The sequence below is a fragment of the Trichosurus vulpecula genome, chromosome 7 (assembly GCF_011100635.1).
Source record: "Trichosurus vulpecula isolate mTriVul1 chromosome 7, mTriVul1.pri, whole genome shotgun sequence".
Lineage (NCBI taxonomy): Eukaryota > Metazoa > Chordata > Mammalia > Diprotodontia > Phalangeridae > Trichosurus > Trichosurus vulpecula.
This window is the reverse complement of record NC_050579.1, coordinates 258,756,800-258,774,649: the sequence shown is the minus strand read 5'-3', so window position 1 is coordinate 258,774,649 and position 17,850 is coordinate 258,756,800. Positions and strand designations below refer to the sequence as shown.

The 17,850-nt window shown below is 36.9% G+C and overlaps 1 protein-coding gene across 1 annotated transcript in view; it reads left to right on the top strand.

Moving 5' to 3' along the window:
• Window positions 1–17,850, top strand: part of STX8 (syntaxin 8) — a 279,229-nt gene that overhangs the window by 10,367 nt on the left and 251,012 nt on the right. Inside the window, 3 exon segments of the mRNA XM_036768392.1 lie at window positions 1,483–1,582; window positions 5,502–5,596; window positions 8,197–8,307. Coding sequence (XP_036624287.1) covers window positions 1,483–1,582; window positions 5,502–5,596; window positions 8,197–8,307 — 306 coding nt within the window.

The window sequence follows — 17,850 nt, the reverse complement described above, 5'->3', positions numbered from 1 at the left end:
TGTGGGTTCTGCCGTTCTAGAAATGGTTCAGAGCCATTTTTTATAGGTTTTTGAAGGGACTCTGTACGGAGCTCACTCTAGTCCCTGCTTACCAGCCGCCATCTTGGCTCCGCCCCCCCCCAGGCCCAGCCTTAAGTCTTTAAAACATGTTTTTTAGCTCACTTATTTTTTATTATTCACTTTTAAAATTTTCACTTCCCAAATAATCTGTCCCTCTGGTCCCTCCCCCACCTATTGAGAAGGAAAGCACTGTGATACCATTATACATGTGAAGTCTTAGGAAGCATATCCCTGCCTTAAGTCTTTCACCATTGAATTCCATTCTATATACTGCTGCCAAAATAATTTTCCTTAAGTTCAGATCTGACCATGCCACTCCTTTACTCAATAAATTTTACTGACTCCTTATTGCTGCTTGCTTAAAATATAAATTCCTTTGTTTAGTTTTCACAACCCTTTACAACCTCATTCCCACCTATTTTTGCAGTCTGAATGGACTAGGAATGCCTTTCCTGAACTCTTGAATCCAGCCAAACTAGCCTCTTTCTATTCTTCATACATGGCATCTATTTCCTATTTCCCTATCTTTTCATTGACCATTTTACATGTCCGTTTTTACCTATACCTCATAGAGTTCTTTCTTTTAAGATTCGGGTTAAACTTTATCTTTTGTATGAAGCTTTCCTAATCTCTCAGTTGCCAATGCTCTTTCTCCCAAACTACGTTGTGTTTAACTACTTTGTATTTATTCTTTATATTTATTCAGCATATTCTTAAATATGTACTTATTTCCTGCCCTGTTTGGATATAAGCTCCTTGGTAGTAGGGATTGTTTCATTGTATTTGTATTCTCAGCACCTGCACAGTGCCGGTACATAGCTGGCACTTAAATGCCCATTGATTGCCTTTATTGGTCATCTAGTCTGACCCCTTCATTTTACAGATTAGAAAACTCAGGCTCCCAGGTTAAGTGACTTATCTGTTGCAGGTCACAGATAAGTAAAAGAGGTGGTATTCAAACCTTTGTCCTCTCACTCTAAATCCACTATTTTTTTTTTTTTTGTACCATGCTGCATTTTTGGTCTTACCCATTTTTCTATTTCCCAGAATTTCTAGTTTAGTAGTAGCTTTCATATCATAGGCTTAAATGTTTGTTGAATGAACAAATGATTATAGCCACACTTAGTTTTCTATTGGGTTAAATGAGATAATATTTGTAAAGTGCTTAGGACTGTGCCTGGCACATATTAGGTGTAAACACTTATCTCCTCCCTCCCCTTCTAAGTTCCTTTTTCCCCTAACATACTTTGATTGGAGCTTTGATTAGAGGATTCCTTAAGTGCTTTTTGATACTCTTTTCCATCTGTAACTTGTTTATATTTCATTAATGCTAGAAAATAAATCTGGATATTTAAAATTGGAAAATAAAGAAATTTTCTTTAAGAGTCTGAAATCATTTTTCTTCACTTAATTTTGATAAAGGTTGTCTGCTTATGATTCTACTTGTCATATTGCACAAGAAATTGCTGAGAAAATCCAACAGCGCAACCTGTGTGAAAGAAATGGTGAAAGTACAACCAAGGTAATAGCAGTGGTAAATTATCTAATCTCCTTTGTTTTAGTGTTGGAAGTCTGAAAAAAAAATCTTTCATCTTGGAAGCTAAGTATCCAAGCTCTGTATTTTCAGTGCTTTAATGAACCTCATTGATGTGGGTATTCCCTCTGATGTGGGTGCACATGACAACCTTTCCTTGCTTTCCTATCCTATGGGATTTTCGTTCTCCATAGGTCTTTCATAGAGGACCTGCAGGAGGCCTTTCTCTAGATCTTTTTTATATTTCAGTACGAATAATAATAATAGTGATAGCAACAACGACTAACGTTTGTAACAGAATGTTTCAAGTGTGCAGGGTTTTCAGCATTAACAGATTGGAGTTACATAACAACTGTGTCAAGTAGGTGTGTCCTTTTTTTTTTAATCCTCATTGTATAGATAAGGAAACAGGCTCAGATTAAGTTACTTGCCCTTGGTCACAAATCTGTGACCAAGGCTCATAGGCCTTCTTCCTCTTCAACTCCTGCTTATATCCTAGGGGACTTCAATATACATATTTATGCTCCCTCAAACATCCTGATTTCCTGGTTCCTCAACCTACCCACTTGCCAGCTACACACCATGACAGAGATATTCACACCTTTGATTTTGCTGTCACCCACAAATATATCACTTCCCTGTTTGTGAACTCTCAAATAGTCTGTTGTCATTTCACATCAGTCTCTGCCTTTCAATCCCAAACCTTGTTCTTCATCGTCATTGTGATCTTGATTCCATCTACCTTTCAGTTCTTTACTAGTTTGTCACTATACTCCCTTCCTTTCCCCATTTTGACTCCTTGGCAAACCAGTTCTTCTTTCCAGAAGAACTTAATCCTGCCCCCTAATCCTCTCATCAATCCTTGGCTCTTCCAAGCCTCAGCCTTGGATTACTCCCATTTCACTCCTATTCACATGCTGCTGCACAAAGCTGGAGAAAGTCATAAAACCATGCTGCCTGGGTCTACTAAAATTTTGTTACATAATCTCAGTGGGGCCCTTAGTGCTGCAGGGCAGTCCTTTACACCACTCATTCAGTTTTCCCCAGAAGTCTGTCGTATCTGGCTTTTCTAAGATTCAGTTCATTTCCTTCTTTCTTATTTTTTTTTATGGTAGATTTATCTAGCTCTGAGAGGGGAAAGTTGAGGTCCCCCACCTCTATTGTTTTTCTGTTTCCTCCTATGAGTCATGTAACTTTTCCTTTAAGAGTTTGGAAACTATGCCATTTTGTGCATATATATTTAGTATTGGTATTACTTCCTTCTCTATGGTACTTTTTTTTTTTTTTTAAGCAAACTGTAGTTTCCTTTATTATCTCTTTTAGTTAGGTCTGGTTTTGCTTTTGCTTTGTCCAAGATCATCATCACTACCCCTGACTTTTTTACCTCAAGTGAAGCGTAACAGATTTTGCTCTAGTCCTTTATTTTAATGCTATGTGTATCTCTCTGTTTCATGTGTTTCTTGTAAACAAAGTATTGCTGGATTCTAGCTTCTAATCCATTCTGTTTCTGTTTCACATTCACATTCACAGTTATGATTACTAACTGTGCATTTCCCTCCATCCTATTTTCCTCTGTTTATCCTTCTCTCTTTTTATTGTCACTCTTTTAGAGTCTGTTTTGCTTCTGACCATTCCCTTCCTTTATCTGCCCTCCCTTTTATCACCCCTCACTTTCTCTTATCCCCTTCCCCTCTTGCTTCCCTGTTGGGTAAGATAGATTTCTGTACCCATATGAGTATGTGTGTGTGTATATATATATATTTTTTTTTCTCTCTTTGAACTAATTTAGATGAGAGCGAGGGTCAAGCATTGCCTACTGCCTCCCTTAATCCTTTATTTGTCCACTCCCCAGTCCCCTTTATCATCTTCCTCTTTTACTTCCTTGTTTGGTAAGATAGATTTCTATATCCAAGTGAGTGTGTATATGTATTCCCCCACCTTTGAACCAATTCTGATGAGTGAAGTTCAAGCATTGACCACCGCCTCCTCCCCCCATTTCTTCTCCAATGTAAAAGCTCTTCCTTGTAGTCCTCTTTTATGTGAGAAAAATTTCCCTCTTCTTCCTTTCCCTTCCTCCTTTTCTCCCAGCTCATTCTTCTTTTTCCATTTTTTGAGATTTTCCCAACATAATTGACTCACATCTGAACCCTCTATTTAGAATCCTTCTAATTGTCCTAATAATGTTCTTAGAAATTGCATGTGTCATCTTCTCATGAGAATGTAAATAATTTAACTTTATTAAGGCCCTTGTGATTTCTCTTTCTTGAGTCTTACATGTGAATCTCAGATTTTCTATTCAGTTCTGTGAGGAATGCTTCAATTTCATCCTCTATTTCATTAAATATCCAATTCCGCCTTATAACATGCCTTACTGATACACCCCCCAGTTTTACTGGGTAGATTATTTTTGGTTATAATTCTAGCTCTTTTGCCTTCTGAAATACCATATTTGAAGCTTTCCATTCCTTTCATGTGAAAACTGCTAAATCTTATGTGATCCTGACTGTGGATTTTGAGTGGTTTCTTTTTGACTGCTTGCAATATTTTCTCTCTGACTGGGGAGCTCTGGAATTTGGCTATAATATTCTTGGGAGTTTTGATTTTGGGACCTTTTTCAGGAGGTCATCAGTAGATTCTTTCAATTTCTATTTTGCCCTATGGTTCTAACATACTGGGGCAGTTTTCCGTGATAATTTCTTGAAATATGATGTCTAGGCTCTTTTTTTGATGATGGCTTTCTGATAGCCCAGTAATTCTTTAACTAACACTCCTTGATCCGTTTTCCAGGTCAGTTGTTTTTCTGATGAGATATTTCAAATTTTCTATTTTTTTTCATTCTTCTGATTCTTTTTGGTGATTGTTTCTTGATGTCTCATGGAGTCATTATCTTCCACTTGCCCAATTCTAATTTTTAAGGAATTCTTTTCTTCAGTATATTTTTGTACCTCTTTTTCCATTTGGCCAATTCTTTTTTTAAGGTATAATTTTATTCAGCATTTTTGTGTCTCTTTTATCAAGCTGTTAATTCGCTTTTCATAATTTTCTTGCATTACTCTCATTTCTGTCCCCCATTTTTCCTCTTGTACACTTGCTTGTAGGATCATTCTGTATTTTTGAGTGTGTATTCTGAGTGTCTGCTGCTCCGGGATTCTTTTTTGGCTTGCTCATTCTTCTAGCCTACTTTGTAACTTTGGATTTTATGTTAGTACTAAGCTCTGCATACTTTGGAGAGAAAGTGTGAGCTGGTCCTGTTGCTGCTTTCTTGGGGTGTTGAATCTTCTATTGTTTCAGGATCTCAGGGAAAGCTTTCAGTGCTTCCAAAGAGATCTCATTCAGGGAAAAATCTGATTGTTGCTCTCTCTGATCTGAGTTCTGTAAGTTTGTAATCCTAGTTTGGTTCCCCATCCTCAGTTTCCATAGACCTGTCTGTCTGTCTGTCTCTCTTAGGCTACTTAGGCTAGAAAAATGACTCCCTCAAATATCCTAGACACTCTGTTCCTCAGCCTATTCATCTCCCATGTACTGTCCAACCTCAGCTGCAAACAAAGATGGTCATACCCTCAATCTTGTCATCACCCACAAATATACTATATCTATGTTCAGGAGTTCTGAAATCCCCTTATCTGACCATAATCTATTTCAGCTTGGGGGGAGGTCTCCATCTGTGCTTGACCTTATGTTGTTTAACATTTTTATTAATAAACAATTCAAAATGCATATTTTTCTGATGATGTATTAAAAGACTTTTCTTTGTTTATAAAAGGCAGCATGTTACTACCATTTCTGAGACAGAAACTTTTTTTTCTTTCCTTGGTAAAATCATATATATAACAGAATTAAAATGATTTTTTGTAATCTGTTGTACATTTTAAGACTAGAATAATTAAATGTGCTCTTTACTTTTCAGCTTACTGTCACAATCCGAGCTTTGTTGCAGAATCTGAAGGAAAAGATCACCCTTTTGAAGGAGTTACTGCTAAGAGCTGTGTCAACACACCAGATGTATCCATGCAAATATTTCAGTGCCCTTTACAGTATTTTAAGGGCAGGGGGGAAGAAAAATACTCTTTGGAAAGAGCAATCTGGGCCACCCAGATTTTTTTACAGTGTGAGGAAGGCCTCCAAACTTCTACTTGTAATTTTAATTTTCTAGTTTAAGTCTTTACTAAATATTTTGTAGTCAGTATGCTGGCATAGCTTTGCTTAAAAAATTATTCTGTTTGGGTATACTGTTTATATATAGGGAGCCTTTGTTTATTGTGTTAAATTTATATGGACTTCTATAGTGCTCCCTGCTTGGAATTCCACTTTTTAAAAAGTTATCAGCTATGCCTTAATGCATGGCTTGAATTGATTACAATTCTAAGCTGTGACTCCTGTTCTAGAACTGTTGGCACTATTTCATGGTATGCAGTCTGTTCTTTAAGGAGTCAGCACCAACAAGAATGTTGCCTTAGATCTCTCTTTTTTTCCCTTTTATGTAGATTACCTATGATTAGATTATCTTCTCTGTTCTTTTTTTTTTCTTGGAAGAGTCTGCCTGACATACACAGAGGTAGACAAGACAATTAAACTAAAAATGTATTATGTTATTATTTCTTTGACACACATAGACACTGTTAAACTTGGTTAAAAAAATAGCTTAGGGAATTCATAATCTGAGATATTTTTTGGAAAAGTTTTGTCAGTCTAAAGTATTCAATTAAACCTAAGTTTATAATGATGTTAGAATTTATTCTAAATCAGTTTGCTATCATTTTGAATTTGATTGCTGGCCTTCCATATTAAAGGTCAATTTTGGGAAAAAAAAGATACTAATTTTGGTATTGTTTCAGGAAACAGTTCACTGCCTAATGCTAAAAGTGGAAAAAAGTTTCCATACAGTTTACAAGATGCAAGCAAAATTGACCTGGTCCAGAAATCAGAATCTTAGATAACATCTTTTTAGGGAACTGTTTACTTCCAAATCTGCCTTTCTCTTCTGAATCCCGTGTGTTTTTTTTTTTTTAGTTTCAACTTTTGTTTTTACCCCTTTCATTTCTCTCCACCTCTCCTCCCAATGAATCCCCTACTTTCAGTTGGCAGTCATGATGAACATCTGTGTCCTTAGATCACTAACTTTCTGCCCCTAGGACTTTGTAGTTTTTAACATTGGTTTTTAGGGTCCTTTGAATGGTATTATTTCTATCACAATGAATCATCAGAAGTGGGTAGGGATTGTCTGGTTTGATTTTCTAATGCCACAAACATACTGAAATATGTTTAATATTTTGGAGGGAGGGACAGGTAAGGTTTCACTGCCGTACTCAATACCATTCCATAGCTCCTCTTTTCAGAATTTGCTATTGGCTATTCAGTTTAATTCAGTTCAGTAAGCATTTAAGTATGTGGGTGCCAAGAAAGAAACAAAATTATCCCTATCCTGAAAGAGCTACTGAGGAGATACAGCGTGTACAATACAGGGATAAATGTGAAATACATGAAAAGTCATTTTGAGTCGGGGAGTATTAATGAATGAGAACAACAGAAAAGTCTTCTTAGAGGAGATGGCCTTTGAGTAGGGATTCCAAGCATTGGGGGTGGAGCAGCCTGGGAAAAGTCACAGATACAGGAGATGGAATTGTTGTGTTTGCAGAATGTCACATAGTAGCCTATGTTTGACTGATACTTAGTGTACATCAGGTAGAATTATCTGAAATAAGTCTGGAAAGATAGATTGCAGTCAAATTGTCATCAGTTGTTAATATCTAATTTAATTTTTGTTTTATTCTCTAGGCAATAAGACAGACATCAAAGCTTGGTTAGCAAATGTCATGGTCAGACCTGTGCTTTTGGAAGACAGTACTTTAGCGAGGACAGAGCAGTTTTTCAGAAGTCACTTGACTGAAAATCTGGAGTAGATTCTAGTTTAACTACTGGGCCTTATTTTTCCCATTCCCCCAAGTGGAGATATTACTTGCTTCTAACAAACATACTGGAATGTTCTAGGAATAAATGAAATGGTTTATAGTCTTCTTTCAGAAGAAAGGTAACATAAAATCCCATGTAGTAGTTTTTGTTGATATCACCCAGTGGTATTTCTAACCTAAGTTGTGTCTAGTATTAATTTAACTCCCTTGTATTACAGGTAAAGCATATTGTTTAGTTATGAAAAAGTTAAAACCAAATCCTCTAAGATTAAATAGGTGGATCATTTTTTGACTGAGTTCTGTGATTTGCATATCCTTCTATTAGCTTTTTCCAGGTGTTATCTTCTTCAACACAGCTACAGTTTTCTCTTGTTTCTTTAATTTGAAAATTTAAAAAATGGGAGTGTTGCAAAACAAATCCAAATGTTTCCTGCTATTGAAAAACCTGCTACATCAAAATATCAAAGAGCAGTTATTTGCTTACTGTGTATTCTTACATGTATTAATATGTAAATTCTTTACCTGAAAGGCAAAATTGGTGATAAAATAATGAAAAAAAAATAATAAAAGGTAAGATACATTTATTGGCAATTTGATTGTTAACTAGAACTAACTTAGTTAACTTTACAGTGTAGAAAATGAAAATTTAAAGAAGATTATTAATCTTATTGAACCTTAATGAGATATCTTCAGAACACAGCTTGAAGGGGATCGAAGACAGAACTTATTGGATGACCTTGTTACCCGTGAAAGAGTGCTGCAGGCATCCTATAAGAATGATGGTACAGAACCAGATCTGATCAGGTATAGTGCTTTCATTTATAAGATTGAGTTGGTGGGTAACAATTTATTCCTGGAGACTACTCGTTTGTGATTTAATGATCTATTTCATTGACAGAAAAAGTTGTCTTCATTTGTAGTCAGGTAAATTATCTTCCTTTCAATTTTGCTTAATTTCCTAATTTTCTTTCTTTGTTTTATTTTACTGAAATAGTGAACTAGACATGTCAAGATATATTTAGCTGAACTTTATTGTAGGTAGATTATACTAAGTAGAGTGTGAATTAAGGCAGTAAATTTCTTTTGGGTCCTTGGAATATGTCTGCTCTAGACTGTTCAGTTTCTATGGTGTTCTTTGTATTCATTTACTTGCTATCATTATCTGTGTAGTCAAATTGAGTTTGTCATTGACAAATACAAAGAATGCCAGCAAGGTACTAAGATTATATTGTGGGTCACATATATTAGAGAAATTGAATTATTCTTTCTATTCCTTATCACAGTATGTAATTTTTAGTATTGACCTGGAAGATAGTTTGAAATTGTCATGAACTTCTGAAAGATCATGATAGCTTTCTGAGTTCAGAATTAATGGACTTTGAATTGTCATTTCCTTGTATTTTTTTTCCTTTCCTTCAACATCTCTTCCAATTTGATGTCATTTCATTGTGATGACTTCTCAGTAGCAGGGGGTGTAGAAGTAGCCTGCCTTTACTTTTTTCCTAGTTAATAATAGTTTTACTTCTCCTTTTAAACATGTGAGGCTGAAGTTTTTGATAGTCTTGGTCAGTAAGGGTTTTGAGAATACAAATTCAGTTGAATAATTCTTAGTTTATTGAGAGTGAACCCCAAAGAATCAAGTGGAGAAAATTAGTGAAACTATCTTGGCCATAACTATAGTAAAGTTTTAAATGCAAAGGAGAAGCCATTAGTGGACCAGTCAGCTTCAAGTTTCTGCTGGAAGTTGTATTTTTGACCTCCTTTCTCAGTCAGTTCTCTGTAGCATTGCTGTAGGAGTACATTCTGGTTGGTTATAGCATAAGGTTTGAGGAGTGAGATATTCCTAGGTGTTAAAAGCTAGTGTTAAAAAAAATTAACCATGTCCAGAATGAATAGGAAGAGAATTCAGTGCCCGTGGAAAGGGTTATTAGTCTTATTGAAGAAGTTGGGGTCAAGAGAGTCAGTGTGAGGTGAAGAAAGCTTCATTAAGGAGAACCAGTGGAATATAGTGGGAAAAGTATTGGACTTAGAATCAGATGACCTGGTTACAGTCCCAGGCTTCCACCTGCTAGCTTTGTGACCTTAGGCAAATTGCTTGATTTCTCTGAGCCCCAGTTTCCTGAGTTGGACTAGATGGTCTCTGAGGTCCCTTCCATTTCTAATATTCTGTGATTCTAAGGATGTTGCAGAAGTGCCAGTAGGTAGGTAGTTGTCAAAGTAACACCTACAAATTCTCTATTAGAGGTAAAATTGTGAGGTAGTTTCAGTTTATTGTTCTGCTTCTTTTGCTTTCTCTCAATTCCCACTCTATGCATCCATTCCTTTTCCTTCCCAAGTCAGTGAGTATTTTTATTTTTCTCTCTTTGGTGCTGTGTGCAATATCCTGTGCTTTTGACCAATTTTTTGACTGTTCTTTTGTCTTGTGTCTCATTTTTTTTTTCCAGTGTCTTGCTCTCTCCTAAATATCATGTTGGGTTGCTAGGTGGCGCAGTGGATAGAGTTCTGAGCCTGGAGTCAGAAAGACCTGAGTTCAAATGCAACCTCAGACACTTAGTAGCTGTGTGACTCTGGGCAAGTCACTTAACCCTGTTTGACCCATTTTCCTCGTCTGTAAAATGAACTGGAGAAGGAAATGGCAAATCACTCCAATATCTTTGCCAAGAAAAACCCCAATGGGGTTACAAAGAGTTGGACACACCTGAAATAGCTGAACAACAACAAAATATCATGTTGAGAAGTAATTTCATAGTTTAATTTGGTCTAAAATGTTAGACTGATAATGATTTCATATGTTCCCAGGATCATTTATATTTAATAGGTGACTCCTGGAAGCCTAAAGCTTTAAATCAGAAGTGCTATCTGATTGTGAAGCAAGACACCTGAGGAGATAGTTCTGCGTATGCCAGAAATCCTAAAATCACATTCACTTGGCAGCCACCTAGTTTTCTTTTGCATGAGACTAACTGATGATGAGATCAGGGATATCTTTTTTTAGTGAATGGCAATTGTGGAATGGAAATGGAGTCAATGAGGTTTGATGGCTGGAGAATAAAAATTTGCATGCTCACAATGTGACCTTGAGGACAAGAATTATTATTTAGTTTCTGTTCATTGCTAGAGGTGTAGCTTTCTCAAAGATGTGATTCTTGAAGGGAGAAATTTGAAAAATGGAGTAGAAATGACAGATGGAGAGTGGTGACTTTTTCCAGGCATATGGGGATAGCACAGAGGAATTAGAGGAAGTTGGAGTAGGAAAAAGAAGTCAACGTGATATTAAGATGATGTGATTGACTACTGTGATCAAAAGAAACAATGAAACATAATCATGAGAGAAGAGATAAAGGTGTAAAATAATGGTGGTTAGAAGTTTTTGTCTTTTGCTTACTTTAAAATGACAGTGTTGAACTAGATTATCTCCAATGGCCCTTCCAGTTGTAACATGTAATTCAGTGAAAATGATAGATATATTTAGAAAGGGAAATGTTAGCAAAAATCTTCTTTAAGATCCTTGCTGCGTTCATGGGAAAAATATTGATATAATATAAAGGAGAAAAAATGATATTTATTTGAATTTAATAAAGTGAGTTGAACCGAAACCACAACTCGTCTGAATTCTTTTCTATCCTTAGCCAGTTCCCTCCTTTACTTTTGGTGTGTTTACAGCATGATTACTTCCTTTTTGTAAGGGACAATTACATTCCACAATACAAGCTGTACTCTTGACTCTGCAGATGATTCACAAATATGAATTATTGGTCATAATGTGGTCTGGGAAAGAGTCAAGTCCACAAGTCAGTAAGCATTGATAAGTGTTTATCATGTGCCAGATACTGTGCTAAGCCCTAGAAATAAAAAGAAAAGCAAAAAATGGTCCTTGATCTCAAGGAACTCATAGTGTAATTGGGAGTATGATAAGCAAACAGCAAAACAAACTGTGTACAGAAAAAATATACACAGGATAATTTGGAGATAATTTCATAGAGAAAGCACAAACATTAAGGGGGACTAGGAAAAGTTTCTTGCAGAGGTGATGAGTCTGCAGCCTAGTGTTCTTGCTACCTGTGGAGAAACCATCCATTTGCATGGGTCAGTAGCATGAGATCTTCATATACATGAATTAACTCTTTCATATTCTCTACCTTTTGCTTATGAATGGTTAGCTGCCTGAAAGGTTACTTGCTTCACTGTGGCCTTTAGTTCCATGTGAAAAATACATGAAGTTGGTTTAGATTTAGGTTGTTGGAACATGGAAAGTATTGCCTGTGGTTTGGTTTTCTTCAATAGATTTAAATTTCCCTCTAGATTTTTACCTTTATGAGCAATATCCCCCAAATGGGTAATTTCATCTTCCAGTAACTTAAATGAATCAGAGAAGTCACTGGGAAACAAAAAGTACCCTGTTTTGCATATTTTAGTACTATCTGCAGGCTTAATTTTAACCTTAAAATTCAGTCAGTTATTTTATTTCAGTCAGTCTCAATAAGCATAAGTGTTTACTATGTCCCTGATATTTTGCTAAGCATTTATATATTTTTCATATGTTTCATTCATCTTAGTTTAATTTATGAAAATTTGGAGATAATCTATGGATCTCATGTGCTTTAAAAAAGCATATGTAGGGGCAGCTAGGTGGTGCAGTGAGTAGATCACTGGCCCTGGAGTCAGGAGGGCCTGAGTTCAAATCCGTCCTCAGACGCTTGACACATGTACTAGCTGTGTGACCTTGGGCAAGTCACTTAACCCCAATTGCCCTGCCAAAAAAAAAAAAGCAAAAAAAAGAAAGCATATGTTTTGTTTTCTCATTTAGTGATAAAATGCAGAAGAAATCTCATAATTGCCTGGAAAATTTTCTTTTGGAGCATAAACTATCTTGGTTTGAGTTGCTAGGTTTTGTATTTAGGAAAATGATCAGTTATAGAGGAAGGTTATTTCACTTTAAGAAAGTGTTCTAGTTGTCTGATTTAATCAAAAGAATCTAGATTGAGAATCAGGAGACTGAGGTTCTAGTTTTAGTCTCTCATCACGGTAGTTAGGTTTGGGGAATTCAAGGAACATGGACCAAGTTACGCTAAGTTTTTCTAACTATGGAGTTTATTGATAATATTCAAACTGATTTAGTGGGCATGGTTGCTCATACAAAATGTACATGACTTGTGTGAGGTCCATTTTGTTGCCATCCCAGATCCCTTCTTTTGTCTCGTTCAAGAAAGTGAAGTTACACTCATGCTGAGGGAGGTGAATCCCAAGAAGTTAACTAGTTCTTTCTAGCCCAAAGGTATTGGGGGATTATGTGATTTTTATATTGAGGGGGACCAAGACAGCCCCATTCAGAGTTGAGAAAAATGTCTGCTGTCTTTGAATACTCTGATCATAAGTTGGTCAACTTAATTACAGGGTTGATGGAGTTCCTTTCCATTCAGGGCCTGTACTCATAGATATTCCTCAATAGTTATTTATTTGCCTGCTCTTCCTCCTTCTTGTGAAGGTGCTAATCTAACTGGGCACTGCATCATTCTACCCCTTAACTGCTGGTGTTACATAGGTGTAGCCACTGAGATGCTTTCCAAGTGCATTGCATAGTTTTAAAAATAAACTACCTATCCAGCCTCACCTCACAAACAATACTTCCGTAAAGCCTCTTAGCTCACAAAATGAAGGCACAGACAATGTGCTACAAGTATTAAGTAATTGTCTACAATTGGGGAATGGAGTGAAAGTTTGGACACTCCCAGGAGCAAGAATTAAAAGTTATCGTCTAGTCCAGTAGTTGCTATCCTTACTTTTTGGTCATAATCTTTAGTTTCTTTCAGTGGCTTGAGGAACTATCCTACTCTGCAGGCAGATGGTGATGTTATTTAGGAAGAGGAGATGCATTCTCTAGGCTACCTTGAAGGGACTTTTTTTTTTTTTAAACATTCTGAGTTGCTAATACAAATGGTGTTTCCTCCTCATTTCTACCCTCAGAGGCAGAAGAAAATCCAGCCCGAAGTTAAGGCCAGTTTACAAATCACAGAGTTCCTAGTTCATGAGGTGGATGAATAAATAGATGGGTGAATGAGGAAAAAAAAATTAATCCCTACTACATATATGCACTTAGTTAAACACTGGGACTAGAAAAGGTCAGACAGTCCCCTGCCTGAGATAGTATAAGGCAGATCAATAATGTTGGTATTCAAGTGCAAAAATCTTTTTACATCTCTCTGTAATAAGAATTGTTGCTTTCTTTTTCTAATCATGGTTCAATGTAGGGTATACTCACTCCTAGATATCATAATTGAAGAGTCTCATGGGAAAGGGGACCAACTTCCTGTTCTGCTCACTGCTCCCTCTTGGATAATACCTGGATGAAATTGTCAAACCCCAACCCTGCCCACACTATGAGAGCAATTGTGGCTTCCCCTCCACTGCTGGGGTGTCCAGAGCATCTAATCTGATATTCTAGGTGACTATCAAATCATGCACATTACCAGGGTGTGGGAGGTGGGGAAACTTTGATACATCATGGTGTGTGGGTGGACTTAAAGAGTTGTACAGCACTTATGGGAGGCGCTTTGCTATATTCTTAACACAATCTCTCATGACATTGCCCTCCATGATCAGGGCTGCTCAAGCCTCTGCTTTCTCTCCCTAATGCCTGGATCTATAGTTGGCCCTTTGTGGGAGATCTGATGTCTATGCATAAACAGGCCATCTCTTATCTTGTCTTACTATACTTAAGTATACCCAAATTAGGCCAACTAGACCCCAACCTGTGTATGGATTGATTATCTGGGAAAGTTTAGTACTTCCTGTCATCATACTCATTTGTGTTCACCTATGTGTGGCACCTTTTACATATCAGACACCCAGTAAATGTTTGTTAGAATGAATTTCAGGCGTTATGTAATAGTTTCAGAGTTTAATTGTCTCTTTTTCATTGTACAGCATGCTTAATGAACTTCTCATCATAATCTTCGTGGCAGCTGCCTTAAACTGTCTTATCTGTCTCAAAACCTTTATTTCTTCCCTCCAACTTTTTGGACTATATCTTCCTCATCTTCTTTGCTGAGTTGTTATCATGTCCTAACTCAGGGGTGGTCCCCAGACTAAGTGTCTCTTGATAGATTCTCTCAGTTGGTGACTTCATCAGCATTCATGAGTTTAACTGTCATGCAGACAATTCCCAGATCCATATCCATCTCCAGTCTCTTTTATGAACTCAAGTCCTGAATCACCAACTGTATATTGAAAATTTCAAACTGACTATTTCCTGAATAAAAACTGCTTTATGATACAACCCAGATATGGTTTAGGATTATAACCGTATAACAGCTTTGCTCCCTCTCACCCCCCCCCCCCCTTCATTTTCCTTGTTTGCTTGTTTAAGTGGAGCCAGGGGAGAATAAGCATGTTTATGAGCAAAAGGGAAGAAACCAACAGGTTGGCTGGGTGATAGGGAATGATTGATAGGATCAGCAACATCCATGGAGGGATCTGTGTATTTTATATGTATCCTTACATGTGTAATATACATACGTATATTCCTAAAAACATTAATGTAATAGAAAAACAGGGGATTAATGAACTGTATACTCATTTAAAAAACTAGCAAACCAACAAATAAACAAGGCTAAAATAAGCTAAGAGACAGCTAGATGGCTCAGTGGGTAGAGTGCTGAACCTAGAGTCAGGAAGACCTGAGTTCAAATGCAGCCTCAGAAACTCATTAGCTGTGTAACCCTGAGCAAGTCACTTAACCTGTTTGTCTTAATCTACTGGAGAAGGAAATGGCAAGTCACTGCAGTATCTTTGCCAAAAAAAAAACCCCATAAAGGGTCAGGAAGAGTTGGAAACGTTTAAACAACCACAAAAATAAGCTAAATGAGGAGATATAAAAAATTAGAAAAGAAATAGATAAAATTGGAAACAAAAACCTGTAGAAATGATAAATAAAACTAAAAGGTAGTTCCTCAGAAAGGTAAACAGAATTGATAATGAATGACCAGTGTGGAGTGGGAATGGAGTCACTGAGGTTTGATGGCCAGAGAGTAAAAATTTACAAACTCTCAGTGTGTCCTTGAGGACAAGTATTATTGCATAGTTTTTGTTTATTGTCAGAGACATAGGATGGTTCAGAATGGGCTTTTCACCGTATTCTCTGCTGGGTTTAATATGTTTCTATATCAAACTCTCATCTGTGTGTGTCAGTTAATGAGAATTTGTGGAGTGCTAACTTTGTGCCATGCACTGTGCTAAGAAGCAGAGGGATACAAAGAAAGGCAAAAAGACTGTCCTTGCCATCAGAGAGCTCACATTCTAATGGAGGAGATGGTATGAAAATAATTACATACATGCAACACAGATACAGAGTAGATGGATGATAATTTTGGAGGGAGGATAATGAAAGTGGGTGAGTGGAGAGGACCAGGAAAGGCCTGCTGCAGAAGTTGGTATTTTACCTGAATCTTGATAGAAGCCAGGGAACCCAGGAGGTGGAGGTAAACAGAGAGAATATTCTAAGCATAAAAGACACAGCTGGTAAAATGGCATGGTGCTGGGAGACAGAAGTCTTGTGTTCAAAGAGCATCAAGAAGGCCAGTGTTATTGGTTTTTAGAATTTGTGGTGGGGGAGTAAAGTGTAAGAAGACTATAAAGGTGGGAAAGAATCAGATTGTGAACAAATTGAAGTGCCAAGCAGATGATTTTATCTTTGATTTTGGCGGTAATAAGAGGGCTATTGGAGTTCATGTGTCAGTGTTAGAGGGTGACATGATCAGACCTGTGCTTTAGGAAAACAACTTTGGTAGATGAATGGAAGATGGATTAGGCTGGGGAGAGACTTGAGTTAGGGAGACTAAATAGAAGGCTATTGTAACATTCAAGGCATGAATTGATGGCAGCCTGTATCGGGGTGGTAGATGTAGTAATGAAGACAAAGGCATGTATGTAAGAGAGGTTGTGTCAGGAGAGATGAAAAGACTTAGCAACTGATTGCCTGTGTAGGGTGAGTTTGAGTGAGGAGCTAAGAGTGATGCTATGGTTGGAGAATGGGTGACTAGGAGGATAGTGGTGCCCTGGAAGGGAAGTTTTCAAGATGGGAGAGAAGGATAATGAGTTGTCTTTTGGACATGAGTTTCACATGTCTATGGGACATTCACTTTGATATGTCTACCAGACAAGTAGTAAATGTGATGATGAGAGTTTAGCAGTAGCATTAGGGCTAGATAAAGAGATCTAAGAAATCATTTGTGTGGAGAGCCTAATTGAATGCAAAGGAACTATTGAGATTATCAAAGGAAATGATAATGAAGGGAAAATAGAAGTGGGCCCAAGATAGTGTGTTTGAGGATACTGTTAGCTGGCGTGATCTGGATGAAGATACAGAAAATGAGACAGAGAAAGAATGGTCAGACAGGAAGGCAACCACTAGAGAGGGGTGTGTGTGTGTGTATGTGTGTGTGTGTGTATGTGTGTGTGTTCTACTTCTTTTTGTTTATTCAAGTGAAATTCAGTTTCATTTGTAGATTGCTTCCTCCAGTCCTTTCTCCTCATGCATGTGATTATGTGAGGTAGGAAGTTCCTACTGTTTTCTTCTCTTTAAGGTCATTAAAAAATATATGAAAACCACTTTCAGGTCCTCTGTTTTATTTGTTCCCTCTGAGCATGAAGACATTAGGGTTCTCATGGGACACTTGTTTATTCTGTCCCATTAGAATCTAAATATTTCATCATTGTAAATTTCTTTACAATTAGTTGCTCAAATGTATTTACTTTTCTAAATTTCTGTTGACTCTTCTGCATTTAGAAGTATCTGTTTAACTTGTCTTTTCATCAAGAATTCTTTGAACTCTATTCATTAAAGTCTGTTTTTTCCCCCTCTAGGGTTAATAAAGTTTTGCTGGGTGACTATTAGTTGTTAGCTTTGATCTTTTGCTTTTTTGAAGAAGGTATTTATTCCATGCTCTTCTCTTCTTTTAGTGGTGGTTAGTGGGTCTTGTTTTATCTTCACTGTGGCTTCTTGGTACTTTAACTTTTTTTCCCTCTTGTTTATTTTAGTATTTTTTTTTGAATGTAGCATAATGTTCTTAGCACCATGTCCCAGCTTAAAACATAATATTCAAAACTATTCAAATTAAATACTATTCAGATTCAATACAATTCAAACAGTGCTTGAAACATAGTATTCTGTAAATGCTTATTTCCTTCTTTTGCTCAGGCAGCTCTAGATTTTGGCTATTTGAGAATTTTCATTTCATAAGGTGATCAGTTCATTCTTTTTATTTTCATTTTGTACTCTTCTAATAGGTCTGAACGGCTTTCATTCATGACTTCTTCAAATACAGTATCTAGGCAGCTTGTTTGTCGTGA